Below are 16219 nucleotides of genomic sequence, written 5' to 3'. Positions count from 1 at the left end.
TTTTTCAGGATTGGCGAAATGGTAATTATCTGTATTTGATATTGAGTTGAACTGTCTGTCGAATGAATATATACTTGGAGATATGGATGTGAGGCAAGAAGAAATTCTAGATTGAAGAATATCCGTTGGAAGTCCAGTTATAGTTTCTTGAAAGGAAGACGTATAGTACTGGTGGAAATGATTTGCAATTTCAGAATTATTAAAAACAGTGGTGTTATTGACCTGCAATTGCTGGCAGAACGGGGATTTCTTTCTGCCGCTGAACTTATAAATCTCTTTAAAAGCAGATGGGCCAGGTTTAATATCTTGAAGACGATTGTTGAATGTGTCAGCTTGTTCGATGCTTATTGATTCTTTTATTACTACTTTCAGAAGCTGAATTTGTTTGGATAATATGCGGTAATCGCTGCTCATTCTATTTCCTGTTCTATGAAATATCTTTTTTAATTCTTTCTGCCATTGATGTTTTACTTTGTAAAGCCGTTTGGATCTCTCAGAGAGAGGAAAGAGGCCGTTGTTGATTGTAAACAACATACAACTATAATACGCACAAACCACTAGAAGAAAATATCAATAAAAGGAACTAACAATCGATAACCGATAACTTAGCAACTGGTACATGAATACTTCGGGTATCGGGTACCAACTACTTCTTGACGGAGAAATCAACTATCGAGTCCAAAAAAAAAAAAAAAAAAAAAAAAAGAAGTCCAGCAACAGTGTGTCTTCAGTGGGATTAATTAATACGAAAGACTTGACACTTTTCACGGAAAATGAGTAAATTACAGTGCGAATACACGCTCCAAGGACATAAGGGACGTATTTGGTGCGTTTCATGGCATCCAAAGGGTAATGCATTTGCATCATGTGGTGAAGACAAAACCATAAGGATTTGGTCAATGTCTGGCAATACCTGGACAACAAAAACGATTTTATCCGATGGGCACAAAAGAACAATACGACATGTGTCCTGGTCGAAATGTGGACAATATTTGGCCTCGGCAAGTTTTGATGGCACCACAGCAATTTGGTCAAAAGCTTCAGGTAAGGGTGATCACTTGATGGGCATATCACATAGTCATTAACAATTCCTAATTTAACCCCTTTCTAGGTGAATTCGAATGCAATGCCACCCTGGAGGGCCATGAAAATGAAGTTAAAAGCTGTAGCTGGTCCAGTTCGGGATCATTGCTGGCAACTTGTTCTCGCGACAAATCCGTTTGGATTTGGGAAGTCACGGGGGATGATGATTTCGAATGTGCCGCTGTGCTCAGTGCCCACACTCAAGATGTCAAACGCGTTATATGGCATCCCACCAAGGAGGTGCTAGCTTCTTGTTCCTATGATAATAGTATCAAAATGTATGCTGAAAATGCCTTGGATAATGATTGGGAATGTACGGCCACTTTGGGTGGACATTCGAGCACAGTTTGGGCCATTGATTTTGATGCCGAAGGTGACCGTCTTGTTTCGGTGAGTGATGATTGCAGCATGAAAGTGTGGCGTGCCTATGCTCCTGGAAATCCTGAAGGTATTGCAACACCTGACAATGAAACTGTATGGAAATGTGTCTGCACCGTGGCCGGAGAACATTCGCGTACTATTTACGATGTATCATGGTGTAAATTGACCGGTCTTATTGCCACAGCTTGTGGTGATGATGCCATTCGGATATTCAAAGAAGACGAAGAAACAACGACGAAAAATGAACCGGTATTTGTTTTGGCCACAGCTCAGGATAAGGCTCATATGCAAGATGTCAACAAGGTGTCATGGAATCCTGTGGTACAACATCAACTTGTGTCGTGCAGTGATGATGGTACTATTAAAATCTGGAAATTTGTTGAATAGATATGTAAACAAAAGGGGCTTTATTTTCATACAATAAATTAGAATACAATATATTTAACACAGTTTTCTCATTTTGCCAGAAATGGTTCCTGTAGGGTTTTGTACAATTTTTTGGCTTTACGTGGTCCCAGACCGGTAACTTGTGACAAACTATGCTCACTGGCATTTATGATTTTCTCCAAACTTCCGAAATTTTGTAGCAATGTGGTGGCATCGGTTTTATTGACCGGTTTTATGTTGGTAAGGGCAGAGACAAGCTTCCCAGAAAGAAAACAACAATTAAAAATTTCCAATATCCTATTTTTCAATACTCTACCTTTTGATGAGGATTAGAATCGACCCGTTCCATAATCCAATCCGGTGGCCTCTTCTCAAATAGCTTATAGGTTTCGATAATTTTCCCCGCCTCTTCGGCATTCCATGCTAGCATTAGTGTCAAGTCAGCCAAAAGGCTAATGCGTGTCAGCGTCTTCAAGGCTCCATGCGGTTCTGGGGTATCAACTTGTACCAACAGCACACGTAATTCATAGAGTTTTCCCAATTCCTTTAGACGCTGACATATGTAATCTGGGTTTAATTGATGATATTTTAAGGATAAATACAGCACACATGTTGTCCTCCCGACCACATAGTCTGGCAAAATATCATCACGAAATTCTAAGGGACAATTTAGTATAGATTTCAATATGGGATTTCCTCTTTGTTTTGGATGCACCAAGATACAGTGGGGGTTTGATGGAGTTGTTTTGGCAGTGGTTGTTGGAATTTCCTCCGGTTTTTTGATTTGAAACATGTCAGTTGCTGCTTTGTTAGGTAGCGGCTTATTGGCGGGAATCTTTTGGACTGTTTTCGGTGGTTCCTTTCTCGCTATTTTTGGAGCTGTCGGTATTTCCGGTATTTCCATTGTGGCCAGTGCATCACCAAAATTATTCACAATGAAGGTCTGTAACGCAATCACAGTAGCTAACTAAGTTACTGTCCAGCAAACAATTTGATGATTTTTTTTTAAATGTGATGCGCGTTTACGCTTAACATCTTTCCCCATAAATAAATTATGACTAAGACCCATTAAACATGTCGTGTGAATACAACAAAAAACTATCATTTTGATTAAAAATCTTCATTTATAAAGGGAATCAGAAAACCTCAGCGGCATTCCTTTATAATTTGAGAAAAAAACTAAACGAAGAGCTGAGAATAAAAAGACAGATAAGGAGCAAAAGAGAATAAAGCCATTGATGTGCAAAACTGTCAAAAAACTAACGTTAGCAGCATTGTTACTCTATATTCATATTTTATTTATTTTTCTTGTCGTGAGCGAGTTTTTAATAGTGAATTCTCACGATCCTACACTTACTCTCAATTTATTCTCTCAGAAAGAATTGGCTGAGCAATTCCTGCCGTGAAAGTTACAACTAACAAGATGGTCTTTAATTCATAACAAAAGCATGTTTTACTTTTGAGATCGGATGTTTCGTAAATCTGAACGTACTTTAATTTCACAACCCCCTACCCGTTACGTTTATAATTGACATACTTGCACGTTACGCATTCGACTAACCACAAACCCATACAACCTGTTTCAACACATTTGCATTCATTCACAATAATACTTTGTTTACATTTTTGTTTTGCTTTTCCTCCCTCGCTCTTCTCTTAGTCAGCTGTTCTTATGTTGTCGGCCGTTTTGTTTTGATTCCATTTGTGTTGTCGGCCGTTTTGTTTTGATTCCATTTGTGTTGTCGGCCTTTCCCTTTTGATTCTCATCTTTATTGAGATTTTCTTTCTGTGCTGTCTTTCTTTTCAGTGTTGCCAAGTGTCCCTTGTTCTGACCCACCCCCTAAAGAATCAAAACAAGAAAAATTTCTATGCAAAAATTTCTCTACACGTTCGTTTCTTTCGTTATCAGCACCGTACCGTACATTCCTAAAGAAAAAGTGTGATGCTATTCTAAATTAAAAACACCACAATTTCCACTAAAAAATCTTCAATTATGAATGGTTTGATTGTTTTCAACAATGCCAACGACGTGGTCTATCAGAAATTTAATAAAAAGTTACAACATCACTTTTTGGACAAGGCCATCGACCAGGGATTGCTGCCGGAGGATTTCGTAAAGGAGAGTTGCGGTAGGAAAATCGATCAAAATGTTCTGGTGCAGCTGTTTAGCCCGCTCATAAATTCACAGCGTATTATGCATTGCCAGTTCGATAATTGCTATGCCAGTATCCAATGTGAAGAGGATTTGAATTTGGTGTTTGGTGAAGTGCTGGGCTATCAATTCATAAGCATAGCTCAAGAGAAGTTGGAGTTAATGCAGCGACGAATGGGTGTGGTCATTGCTTTGGCCAAAGCCTGCTATGGACCAAATTTGTTTGCCAGCGATGTCCAGGAAGAATTGTTTACCACCTGTGTGGAGTGTTATGAGGAGGAGATACGTGACACCGATTTGATACTACAAGTTGAATCTTTGCCGCGTTTGATAATCAATGCGGAATTGCGAAGGGCTGTCAAGGGTAGCTTGGATAGAGCCTTAGATTGTCTGCGGGATGGTGGTCACTTGAAGTGCCATACTTTGATGTTTGTTGGTGTGAAATTTGTGGCCATCAACTCAAGCAAGTCCGCATTACCATTGAGTCCCTCTGATTTGCTGTTCCTTGCCTTACTTATACGAGCCTTGCAGCGAGACTCTAGAGGTTTAAACAAAACAATGGCCATATTCCTGCAAGGCGTCGCACAAGATCCCCAATCGGGTTGTGTGCCGTGTATTGCCCATTTAAATACCCTAAATAAAGGTGTGGTACTTATCCAACTGGTGGAATATGCTCCTCTATCGGTGGCCAGCAGTTTATATGATACATTTTTTGTCCTGCAGAAAATCGTCTCCATACAAATGCAAGGAGATGCAGAGGCATTAAAGCCAACATATGAATCACTGGAAACATTTGTACGCCAGTCCCAGGAAGCCTATAAAAAGGCGAAAATAAAAGGTGATGATGTGGAAAGTTGTTTTAAGAGATTCTCTGCCAAATGGGAAAATCTCAAGAAAATGTATCATGAGTTCCTCAAGACGTATGAAAAGGATTTAATAGTGCGTATCGAATCGAACATTCCCTCATTCCATGAAGATCTCAAACAATTATTTATGCTGACATGCTGTGACTCGTCGGCCGTGAATTTTCAACAACTTCCCGAAGTTGCAGCTGTTGTGGAGGGCAAGCTTTTGGAATTCTCCGAATTTCTTGCAGTAAAGGCCGATAGGAATATCACCATTGAAGCCTATCTTGAAGACTTTCCCGGCCTGATACATTTCATATACATCAATCGTTCTTCGGGTCTTATGATCTCACCGGATTTGAAAACCTCCAATCCCCTGATACCGAAGGAAAAACTTTTCGATATGTTGGAATTTTCCAGACAACATCTAAAGAAGGGCCATGCCTCGATTATGTGGAAGGACAAATCATTTAATTACGCCTACTTTCTATGGTTTGAGGATCAATCAACGGGTTCCTCGAAATCCATTGACTTGGAAAGACATTTGAATTTACCCTCAGCAAATGCAGCTAATTCATTTAAACCAAATTTTGAACCTGGTCTCTTGGCTGGTGACTACTATCAGCTGTTGACAGAAATATGTTTCCCAAAAACGCCTGTACATAAAATCAAATGCTACGAATTGTTTTGTGTCCATTTGGGTTTGGTCACCGCCACATGTGCTGTTGAACATGCCCGCCGCCTGGTGGCCACCATAGCAGATGTGGTAGGAGATGACGCATTCTAAAGGAGAGATGAAGTAGCAGCGTCTGAAGCAGCATTTAATGAGACGAAGGAAAGAAAACAAAAAAGACTTATGCAATCCATTTTTATTATTTATTTATATACCTACCTACTTGAAATAAAGTGCAATATTTATTTAAAGACATTTTTATTATAATGAAGATTATGACCGATATTTTAGTTGAAATTTATAATATTAAACTTACCTTAACTGTACAATGTCCAACACATTTTATTGCTATTAATTATGTTCTGCATTCAAACCGAGGAAGGGTATTTTTTTATTTTAGGTAACGAGTTCAAGACATGCCTGCACAACACATAAGAACGATTTTCATTTTATTCTGGAGTACACTTGTTTAAACGAACATCAGTGTTCAACAGATTGGAGTTCTATGTTATGATACTCTGGATCGCGCTTTAATGTTTCCTTATAATCTTAAATATTTGGCAATCGCGATATAGTAACCAACACTGATAAATATTATAATTTCCCTGTTTTCTTTTATCAATTACTGAATCTCACACATTTTTTGAAAACGTTCTTTAATTGGGAAGAAAATCAAGCACAATAGGTGTGTCTGGTTACTTTCCCTGCAGGAATTGTCCAGCAACATCTTTCTGAGAGAGTAAGGTAGTTTTATTCTCTTTTGCAAGGAAATTGCGAAAAGTAAACAGACGGTATTCCTGCACAAGCTTGCAACTAATCAGCTGATTTGTCAAAACAAACCAATTTGTCCCCCATAAGGAGAATTAAAACAAAGGAAGCAATACTAATTTTACAAGTTTTTTAAATAAAAATGTTGGAAATAGTCTTTTATTTTCTTATTACATATTAATATTTATGTTTTCCACATTTTGTGAAGTTGTTCTCCAAAAACAATTAGTCTTGTTAATTCCAAAACAATATTTTCAAATTAAAAGCACAAAAAGAAATAAGTAAACAATAGAAAACATCTGATTGAATGTCGATGAATGAGAAGAAGAAGAGTTGCAAGAGATTGCAGGAAGAAATTTTTCCAGCAAGAATTTGCAAACTCTCACTGAAAGAACTGTCAAAATTTCTCTCTCCAACCGCTCTCTTTTGCAGAACTTTTGGGTTAACAGACGACTTCCAGTAACAATTTGTAACAATTGTTACAAACTTTAGGGTAACCAGACACACCTAATATCTTTTCCGGAAACAAAAAGCTTATTTTTCATTGTTGCAGGATGTCAAAATTTGAAATAAGTGGAAAAATAATAAAACTTGGCATTTCTGTCAGGAACGATGAAACTTGGCAGCACTGCACAGTGCTGCAAATAAACACCCTTTAATCTATTACAATTTCCGCTAAAAATGTAACCCTGTCATGCAAAATAGCATTTGTTGTAGTTGTTTTCTAACGGTTCGTCAACAAATACGTAGCTTCGGTAGAAACTTTGAAGAAAAAGAGAAAAAAACTAGGAATTCATAAAAGGCTTTGAAGAAAAACATTAAATTTCGATAGTAAAAAGACTCAGCAACACATGTGCCTTCAAATATTTGTCATATTTTTCATAAATAGTTGACAATTTGTGCAAAAGAAGAAAGGAGACAGTGAATGACAGAAATGTATGTGACCATAGAAAGAAGAAGCACAAACAAAAAGCTTCAGTGTTCAAATTAGCGGGAAGAAGTGCGTTACTAACAACTGGATGAAGCAATGTATTCTGTATCCGCTGCTGTAAGTTAAGAATTACAAATTTTGTCGAACTATTATTCCAATAGCAGCTGCAATTAGCAATCATTGCAAGAGAAATTACAATTTGCAAAGAAGATTTGAGGAAAGTGACGGTAAATCATAACAAACATATCCCATAAATATTTAAAGTGAAAAGGTATCAGTTACAAAGTAAGATGCTGCAGGAAATCGTTAAAAAGCTAAAATTGCATCGTTGCCGGTTTGGTAAATATGAATGTTTATAGTAAACGTAACACAAAGGCCTAGAGCAACACCAAATAATGACAGAAACATTCATGCAATGCAGACAGATCATCTGATTTTCAAAAAGAAGAAATACCTTCAACAGGGACATGAAATATAGTGAATTTAAATCAACGTCCGCAAATATAGTGCCTTAAAGAATTTCCAACGAACAGGACGGCTCGATGTCACTAGGACTTGTAGTTAAATGTCAACTCTGAATGTCTCCAAGAATTAACCAAGCCCAAATCTGAGGCCGCACGGATGAAACCTGCCCATCAAAAACACGATGAAATTGTGTTTTCTGCATTTTTTGAACCTCTGGAAAAATACCAATAAAAACAATCAAAATGAAAGCAGTCGTATAACAATGAGAAGCAGGGGGAAACTTGATGATTGTATTGGTCATTATATCGCGTTCGCCTTAAAAATGCAAAAGATTTCAAAGTAAAATAAACACGTAGTCCTCTATTCCTCAGCAAATCAGATGTTCGTCTACATACCAGTTGTTTATACAGAAGAAATGCGGGGTGTCCTTAAAATATAATAAATGTAAATGAACGTCCGTAAGAAGTCCCAGTTTCTTGTTCGATTTTATTTTATAAGAGAAATATAATGTCAAGTAAATTAAATGGACGCGCAGTGTGAATTTATACTTGTTAGAGAAGCCCGTATTATAGTTCAAATTTATAATGCCGTACAGTATTCTGGAAATCCGCATGGGGTATAAAAATTTCCCTCGAACACAAGAACAATCTTTCATTAAAAATAAGAGTTGCCTCCGTAAGTGCTAAATTAAGACATGAAAAAAAAAAATAAGAATAAGCGAAAATGGAAGCTCCTGAATAATTTAAGGACGTTATTCAATCGGTTAAAGTATGTTTGTCGTGTTCGATAATTTTTAAAAACTATTTCTCTTTAAAGTGGAATATGGGTACGAGTGTATTATATGAAAAGAGTAGTGGAATCGAAGGCCTCAATCCTTTTAAGTTCTTAAAATGTGTAATTAATTCAGTCGTTTTCGTTTCGGTAATTTTAAAGATATCGGTTATCCTATCGGTTAATGTACGTTTGTCGCGTTCGGTAATTTTCATAAAAAATATTATTCGTTAAAGTGCACGTGCGTGTGTAGAAAATTAAAACATAAAGGATTGGAATCAGATTTCAAAACCGTTACGGGTTTATAAAATGTGTCATTAAAAAATAGTGAGTAAATTATGATAAAAAAATAAATAAATAAAATAAAAATAAAAAAAATAAATAAATAACAATAAGTGTACAATAAAATCGCAATATTCGAAAATAATAGTTTTAGGAAGCCGGCTTTAATAATAAAATTTGTGTTTTGCATGCAATGTGTACACTACTGATTCAGATTTTTTAAATTTCGTGGTTGGTCTTTTAATCAAAATAAGTGGTAATAAAAGTATCTAAATTTGTGTATAAATTTCGTGTTAAAATATCAATACATATGAAACGTATGTAATCCGGTTGTCAACGACTTGGGGTTTGCTGCTGAAGAAGGTAAGTTTTAATATTATTCATTATTGTTAATAAAAAATAATCTATAATACAATAATTATAATCGAACACGGTGGATTCTATAAACTTTATATTATATACCATTGAAAGTCTATTAGTCATTGAAAAGAAATATAGGAAAAACAAATAAAAAACTGCAAGTTCGGCCGGGCCGAACTTTAAATACCCTCCACCGTCTGGAACGAATTTGGCAATTCTCAAAAACAATGAAATCCGGTTCCATCCATTACGAACATCAAATACCAAAATTGGAAACAATTCCGGTGAATAATGTCACTGAAATAATCAAAATACCGCATATCGGGATGTACCGTTATATGGGGGCTATACGAAGACGTAGAAGCTCGTATCCATTACGAGCTTTAAATCCCTATTTGAAACAATTCGGGTTAATAATGTCGCTAAAATCATCAAAATAACGCATATCGGGAGGTACCTTTGTATGGGGGCTATACGAAGATGTGGACCTCAATACAAAAAGTCCTGAAAACATAATACACTTTTGAGTAAATTTTTATCAACTTACTTCATTTCGTTCGGAAGCTAGAGTAATTTCCACCGAAAGACGGACATTGCTAAATCGACATTGAATTTTATGCTGATTAAGAATATATACACTTTGTGGGGTCTAACATGTATATTTCAAGGTGTTACAAACAGAATGACAAACCCTCCATACTATGGTGGAGGGTACAAAAACAATCTAATGCAGAAAAAATAACATATTTCACAAAATTAAGTGAATTATTACAAATTTATAAGTTGTCAAAACTTGCACTTTTTTAAGTAAATTAAAATTATGATTTTGTTCCATCAATATTTTCTACACAATATTCAAAGTATCGATCTGGCTTGGCGCGATTTTAATTACAATTTTAGTATGATATTAGATAAACTCTGTAAAAAAATTACCGCTTATGATACACAAACTAAAATGTCTTTATTTAAAAACACGTTTTATTTTTTATAACATCAATGCTACAAGCATTTTCTTTTTAATTTCCAAATATCGTTTTTTGCATAAAAACAGCTTATAATTTCTAGAAAAAAAAGAAAAAAAAATCCTAAATAAATAACTATTATCATTTAGTTTTTTTACTAGCCGCCGCAGCATCCTCTGCCGCCTCCGAAGCTTTTAACAAATCAATGACTACAATGTGATTTTTGGCATCTGTTAAACGCCACCAGCGACCCCAACGATGTTCTTGACCCACAGCGGCATAGAGTTTTGTACCATCCGCATTAAACACTAAACTATTTACAAATCCATTGACGGGAATTTCCAACAGAGGTTTGAGTTTACGATAGTTCTCGACACATTGCCATAGGCGTATGTAACCGTCGCAGGAACCTGAAATGGTTAACGGTTGTTTATAAAATATACTATTTTGAATAGTTTGCAATATTTACCAGAGGCCACAAGATCAGTATTAACTACACAACTTATTGCAGTAATCCAATTGGCTTCTCCATTTGCCTGTGTGCCATGCACAAGAGTTGAGGTGTGTAAAGGTTTCTTTTTCAGTGCATTCCATAGACCAAGGGATCTGCAAAATTATGAGAAATAATATTAGAAAACGAATAAAAAATAAGAGCAGTTAGAAGGCAGTTTGTCCTTAGTCTGTGGACGAAAAGACGAATATTTGAGGGATCGAAATTGGTATATGGTATTGGTGCTATCGTTATTATTCTATTTTGCCTCTTTTATAGGAAGAATTAATGCTAAATATATGTTATGCTTACCCATCTGTTCCACACGATATGAAATTTTCATCATTTAGGAATTTTACGGCTTCAATGCTGTCTCTGTGACCATTGTATATTAATTGAGACTCTTCGGTAATTTTCCAAATTCTCAAAGTACAATCAGAACCTGAGGTAACAGCACGTTCGCGGGATAATGCATCAATGCCAGTTACTGGAGCCTGGTGACCAAATCTGAAACAAAAACATTTTATTTTTAGAAAATGCAATATCCATATCTTATTGTAACGTTCAAAGACAGAAGCTACAAATTCTTCTTTTCTTAAAAAAGTTAAAGGAAAGGAAAGTAGAAATACGATCTTTAAATTGTTTTCTTGTTTTTTCAATATTTTGCCCTATTATCGAGGAGATATCAGAACATAAGGACTTGACTAATATAAACTATCTTCACCACAAGCTAAAATTTGTTGAAAACTAGAAAAACTGTGTTAAGTTTGTCCTAACCGAACCTTTTCAACTTTCCACCAGGGGCAACTTTATATACATAAATTGCTTGCCTTCAAAATATGGACCTACATATGTTCTGTCTACTAATTTTCTATAATATCAAATTCTCTTTAAAGTATACAGCGTGGGTCTTCAAAACAAAATTTTTAGAAATATCGTAAGGCAAGCCAAGGATCTTGATTATGACCATTTTCCCTTATCGATAGTAATTCCACGAATCTCATTATAAATTAATATACACCAACATGATCAGTAACATTGTAATACAACTTACAAACTCTCCACATAGGCCATCTCATCCAGAGACCAAATCTTCACGGATCGATCACGCGAAGCTGAATACAATTCATGTGTATCGCGGCGAAAGACCAACGAAGTTACAACATCTCGATGGCCATGGAACGTTTTCAAATGTTTCAATTCTTTCGGGCACCATATCTGTATGGTGTGGCCACCATCAGCCAATGCTAGGTAACGGAAATCCGATGAAATACATAAAGCTATAACATGTGATCTACGTTTAATATCTGTATTTTTATCTTCATTATATGGCTGGACATTGAAGGAACCTTCAACACGTAATGTTTTTAAATTCCATTTCAAGACGTATTGTGTTTTTGCACCAGACAACAGATATTGACCATCGGGCGAGAGGGCCAATGAACACAAGGGAAGATGTTGTTTTTTATGTTTCAGTTTGATGATGTTCTCTGCATCGTAACCTTCGATGGAGCCTGCTATCTTTTTCCTCAATTTGCCCACACTGTCCAGGTACTCTGTTTGCAGGCGATGTGCAACATGGTCATGTAATTCACGATCTTCAGCCTTATCTGCCTCTTGTTTTTCAATTTCTTCCAAATATTGCTTGGCCAAACGTAAACGTTTGTCTTGTGGTGTCTCTTCCTCAGCCTCATCTGAGGAGAAAGCCAAATTTGGGGCACCATCACCCTCCAGACCGCTTTCATATTCACTATCACTGGCAATTTCTTCATCATCTTTTTGTGGCCTCTTCTTGGCAGGTGTTTCATTTGTTTTATCTTTGCCTTTACCCTTGGCGCCAGCACCACCACCACCTTGGAACTACATGAGGAATGAAAAGAATCGAAAGTAGGCATTAAACAAAATCGAACTGTTGCATTGATTGCCACAACTTACCTTTCGTTTTTTATTGTTTTTGGGTTCTTTCTTCAGGAAAAACGACGAAGACATATTACTCTCGTATCGTCCAATCTTTTTGGGGCTAGAATTTGTGATTTAAATTCGTTTTTATTTAATAATTTGTCTTTGGAAGAAATAGTTTTATATTTTCTGTTTTCCTTGTTTAAAATACACGTGAAAGATGTTTGACAGCTCTCGCGTTCTCTTTGCTCTCTGTGTTTTTTTGGTAATCTGACAGATGTTTTGTTTTCGTTGCAATGTACAGGGAAATGATAACACAAAATGACTCTGTTGGAAACTTTAAGGCATGCATTATCGAGGATGTTTTGCGTAATAAAAGTTTATTCAAACATAATTTTTTTTTTTGTTTTGAAATTTCAATATCTCTTATTTATTTATGTTTGAATAATAATAATAAATAAATAAAAAATAAATTAATCATAAAATAATTGGTATTAAAAGGGTAATATTGGTCCACTCAAGCAGAGCACACATGTTTTTCGGTATTTTGTATATTTCTGGCACAATTTCGACTCGAAGTTGTTAAGTCCACAATTTAGCATTATACCATGGTACAATATGGAGGTAGAACAGCTTCATTAAACTACAGAAATACAGCCCTGAGGCTATGTCCGCTTACTGTCAGACTCGTTCAAAATTATATGCTTCAAATTGGTTTCATTTTTTTCATATTTTTTTCTCATTTTTTGAAATGAGTCAAATAGCGCGAAAAGTTAATGAAATGTCTGGATTTTCCCTCGAAAATATGATCCAAACTGTTTAATCTTTCAATTTCATGGCCAAACTGGTTAATAGCTTTAATGCACGAGCCGCAATCTACGTGTCTTCCAATCATTGGTTTTGAAAATATTTTGTTTTCATTTTTCAAATCATCATCATTCATCAAATCATTTTTTTTAGTCAGCTAATAGCTCTACCTTACCTTTTTATTGTATCATGCATTTAAAGTGTTTTGTAGATTTTATACTTATTTTACAACAAAATTACTTTTGATTTGCCTTATTAGGTTATACGATGGTATAAAGCTCTTATATATCGATGCTCCCTGATATTTATATACTACAGTACACTTTGGCACATTTCCGATTTGATATTTAGTATAGAATGTAGAAATGATATTCGGGGCAAGATATCATAAATGGCCCAAAATTACCTACACCAATTTTGACAAAATTAGTGAGCTCAGGTTTGAGTATAGCTTTTTCGATTTCATGTTTATTGTGCACCAAGTGGTTGATACAAGCCCAAATTGGATGGATTCGTATGTTCTACGACCCGGAGGTATATATGACAAATTTGGTGTAAACCGTTTCAGAAATTGTCCTTTACTGTTTTTATACCTTCCACCTTGAAAATTATGGTATATTAACTTTGCCATTCCGTTTGTAACGTCCCTAAATATTTGTGTTAAATTCTATGAAGCGTATATTTAACGATGTCCGTCTGTTGAAATCACGATACATTATTCAACGTAGAGCTTAAAAATTTGGCAGAACAATTTGTATTGTGTCTAGGATGCTTGGTATTGAGATGAGATATATCGGTCGACGTTTTGAAATAGCCCCCATATAACGGTATGTCATTTTTTTCACGGATGTGCCTAAAAAATTGTTATTTATAGTTCGAAATGGGTTCTAGCTCCGGTGGCGGACCATGGCATATATAGGTCCACGTTTTGATATGGACCCCATATAACGGTACCTTCCGACTGTCAGTGTTTTGATGAGCTTTGCCACATTTTTCCACGGAAAATTGTTGTTCGTAGATAGTAATGTATAGGTTTACGTTTGTATTGGTTCAGTTCATAGTATGTACAGGTTCACGTTTTGGTATAACCCCCACATAATGTTAGCTCCGTATATTCAGTATTTTGATTTTTTTTGCCACATTTTTCCACAGATTAGTCTAAAAATTTGTATTTGTAATTCATAATGGGTTATAGCTCGTGCGGCAAAACAATTAGGTCCACGTTTTCCTATAGGTCACAAATAACGATACCCAGTATTTTGATAATCCAAGTCACATTTGCCCACGAAATTGTTTCAAATGTAGGTATTTATTTTGGTAGATTTGGTAGGTGACAATCTTTGGTGTATAAAATTGTCTTTGGTGGTTCCTGTTTGTCAGCATTGTGTATAGGGTCAATAACTTGGGAATAAAACACAATCTTTTAAACATTGCATATTTGATATTTTTATTAACTCTTAAAACTTTGCTTGTATGGTATTTTTTATAAATGTTTAATGTATCTTAGAATTATTTTTTGTTTTTGGTATTTAAACATTTTGGTTTGTTTCAAAGACTGTTGAAACATGCATTATTTATGTTTTATTGTTGTTTTAATTATATATTTAAAGAAATATTTAACACTTATTATTATTTAGTAATACAAATAATTATAGCAGCTTTTTTTTATAAATATTTGGCTTATAATCGAATGAATACATAAAAATCTATTGATTTCTTATTAACACACGAAAAATACATACATATTTACATTATTAAATTTTAGAAAAATGCGATGATCTATGGCACCAGAATAGTTAACACATTTGAGGGAAGAATTATGAGAATTTTTAAAATGTAATTCCGTTATATAAAAATGTAGGATGTTTGCAATTGCAAAACCCTAATAAATATTAATGTGGAATATATGTAGGACCTATGATAAAAGTTGAATACATATTAACAAATTATCGCAACTCAGAGGGCAATGACTGTAAACGCTTCCGAATTCCTGGAACTATACTACAATTAAGCGACAATTCTCATATCAAATCTCATTAACAAACCCATTATTTTTATACCCTCCACCATACTATGGAGGATATATTAATTTTGTCATTCCGTTTGTAACTCCTCGAAATACTCATGTCAGACCCAACAAAGTATATATATTCTTGATCAGCGTAAAATTCTAAGACGATTTAGCCATGTCCGTCTGTCTGTCTGTTGTAATCACGCTATCTTTTGAACAAATTGAGATAGAAGTCTAAATTTTTGCAGACATGTATATTTTGCCAATAGGCAGGTTAAGTTCGTAAATGGGCCATATAGGTCCCAAGTTATCATATAGCCCCCATATAACGGTACCCCCCGATATTCGGTAATAGAAACAACATCCTAAGTCAAAAAATGAGCCATGTAGGTCCACGTCTTCATACAGCCCCCATATAACGGTACCCCCCGATATTCGGTATTTTGATGATTTTAGCGATTATTATTTAACGGAATCGTTCCAAATTTGGTGTTTGAAGTTCGTAATAGATACTGCAGCATAAAGCAGAAAATGGGCCATGTTTGTCCACGTCTTCGTATAGCCCCCCATATAACAGTACCCCCCATATTCGGTATTTTGATGATTTTAGCTACATTATAAAGAGATTTTTCTTCAAGTTTCGCATTTAAATATTGTGATAACTTATGACAAAAAAAAACCTACAGCTTTTTTACTTGTTAAAAATGGCATGTCACATGAAATTAGTATTATTTTTTTGACCACTTAAAGTCGTAGTGTAATTACATACCTGTACTTACAGACTATATACTGCATTTCTATTGCATTCTAGATTCTAGAAGTCAACAAATAATTACTTAACCAAAAATAAGTTAAAAGAATTTGTCAGAAAGAGTGACCCTCTTTTATACCCTCCGCCATAGTATGGAGGGTATATTAAGTTTGTCATTCCGTTTGTAACACCTCGAAATAT

The 16219-nt window shown here is 35.3% G+C and overlaps 4 protein-coding genes across 4 annotated transcripts; 2 read left to right on the top strand and 2 right to left on the bottom strand.

Moving 5' to 3' along the window:
* The first annotated feature begins 711 nt into the window (after nucleotides 1–711).
* Nucleotides 712–1904, top strand: LOC101890870 (probable cytosolic iron-sulfur protein assembly protein Ciao1). The gene is made up of 2 exons (XM_011298294.2): nucleotides 712–1044; nucleotides 1112–1904. Exons 1-2 carry the CDS (start codon nucleotides 774–776, stop codon nucleotides 1849–1851), a joined length of 1011 nt encoding a protein of 336 aa, XP_011296596.2. The 5' UTR covers nucleotides 712–773; the 3' UTR covers nucleotides 1852–1904.
* Nucleotides 1853–3403, bottom strand: LOC101888986 (DNA excision repair protein ERCC-1). Its single transcript, XM_005177560.4, has 3 exons — nucleotides 3389–3403; nucleotides 2168–2794; nucleotides 1853–2108 (listed from the first exon to the last, which is right to left on the bottom strand). Exons 1-3 carry the CDS (start codon nucleotides 3401–3403, stop codon nucleotides 1920–1922), a joined length of 831 nt encoding a protein of 276 aa, XP_005177617.3. The 3' UTR covers nucleotides 1853–1919.
* A 269-nt stretch (nucleotides 3404–3672) lies between these two features.
* On the top strand, nucleotides 3673–5772 carry LOC101888808 (BLOC-3 complex member HPS1). The gene has a single exon (XM_005177559.4). It carries the CDS (start codon nucleotides 3845–3847, stop codon nucleotides 5633–5635), a length of 1791 nt encoding a protein of 596 aa, XP_005177616.2. The 5' UTR covers nucleotides 3673–3844; the 3' UTR covers nucleotides 5636–5772.
* Nucleotides 5773–10058: 4286 nt separating this feature from the next.
* Nucleotides 10059–12704, bottom strand: LOC101888629 (U3 small nucleolar RNA-interacting protein 2). Its single transcript, XM_005177558.4, has 5 exons — nucleotides 12486–12704; nucleotides 11605–12410; nucleotides 10863–11057; nucleotides 10530–10666; nucleotides 10059–10470 (listed from the first exon to the last, which is right to left on the bottom strand). Exons 1-5 carry the CDS (start codon nucleotides 12537–12539, stop codon nucleotides 10202–10204), a joined length of 1461 nt encoding a protein of 486 aa, XP_005177615.2. The 5' UTR covers nucleotides 12540–12704; the 3' UTR covers nucleotides 10059–10201.
* Between the last annotated feature and the right edge of the window lie 3515 nt (nucleotides 12705–16219).

The sequence above is a fragment of the Musca domestica genome, unplaced genomic scaffold, assembly GCF_030504385.1.
Source record: "Musca domestica strain aabys unplaced genomic scaffold, Musca_domestica.polishedcontigs.V.1.1 2, whole genome shotgun sequence".
NCBI lineage: Eukaryota > Metazoa > Arthropoda > Insecta > Diptera > Muscidae > Musca > Musca domestica.
Note: the sequence above shows the minus strand (reverse complement) of the source record. Positions and strands in the feature narration are given on the sequence as shown.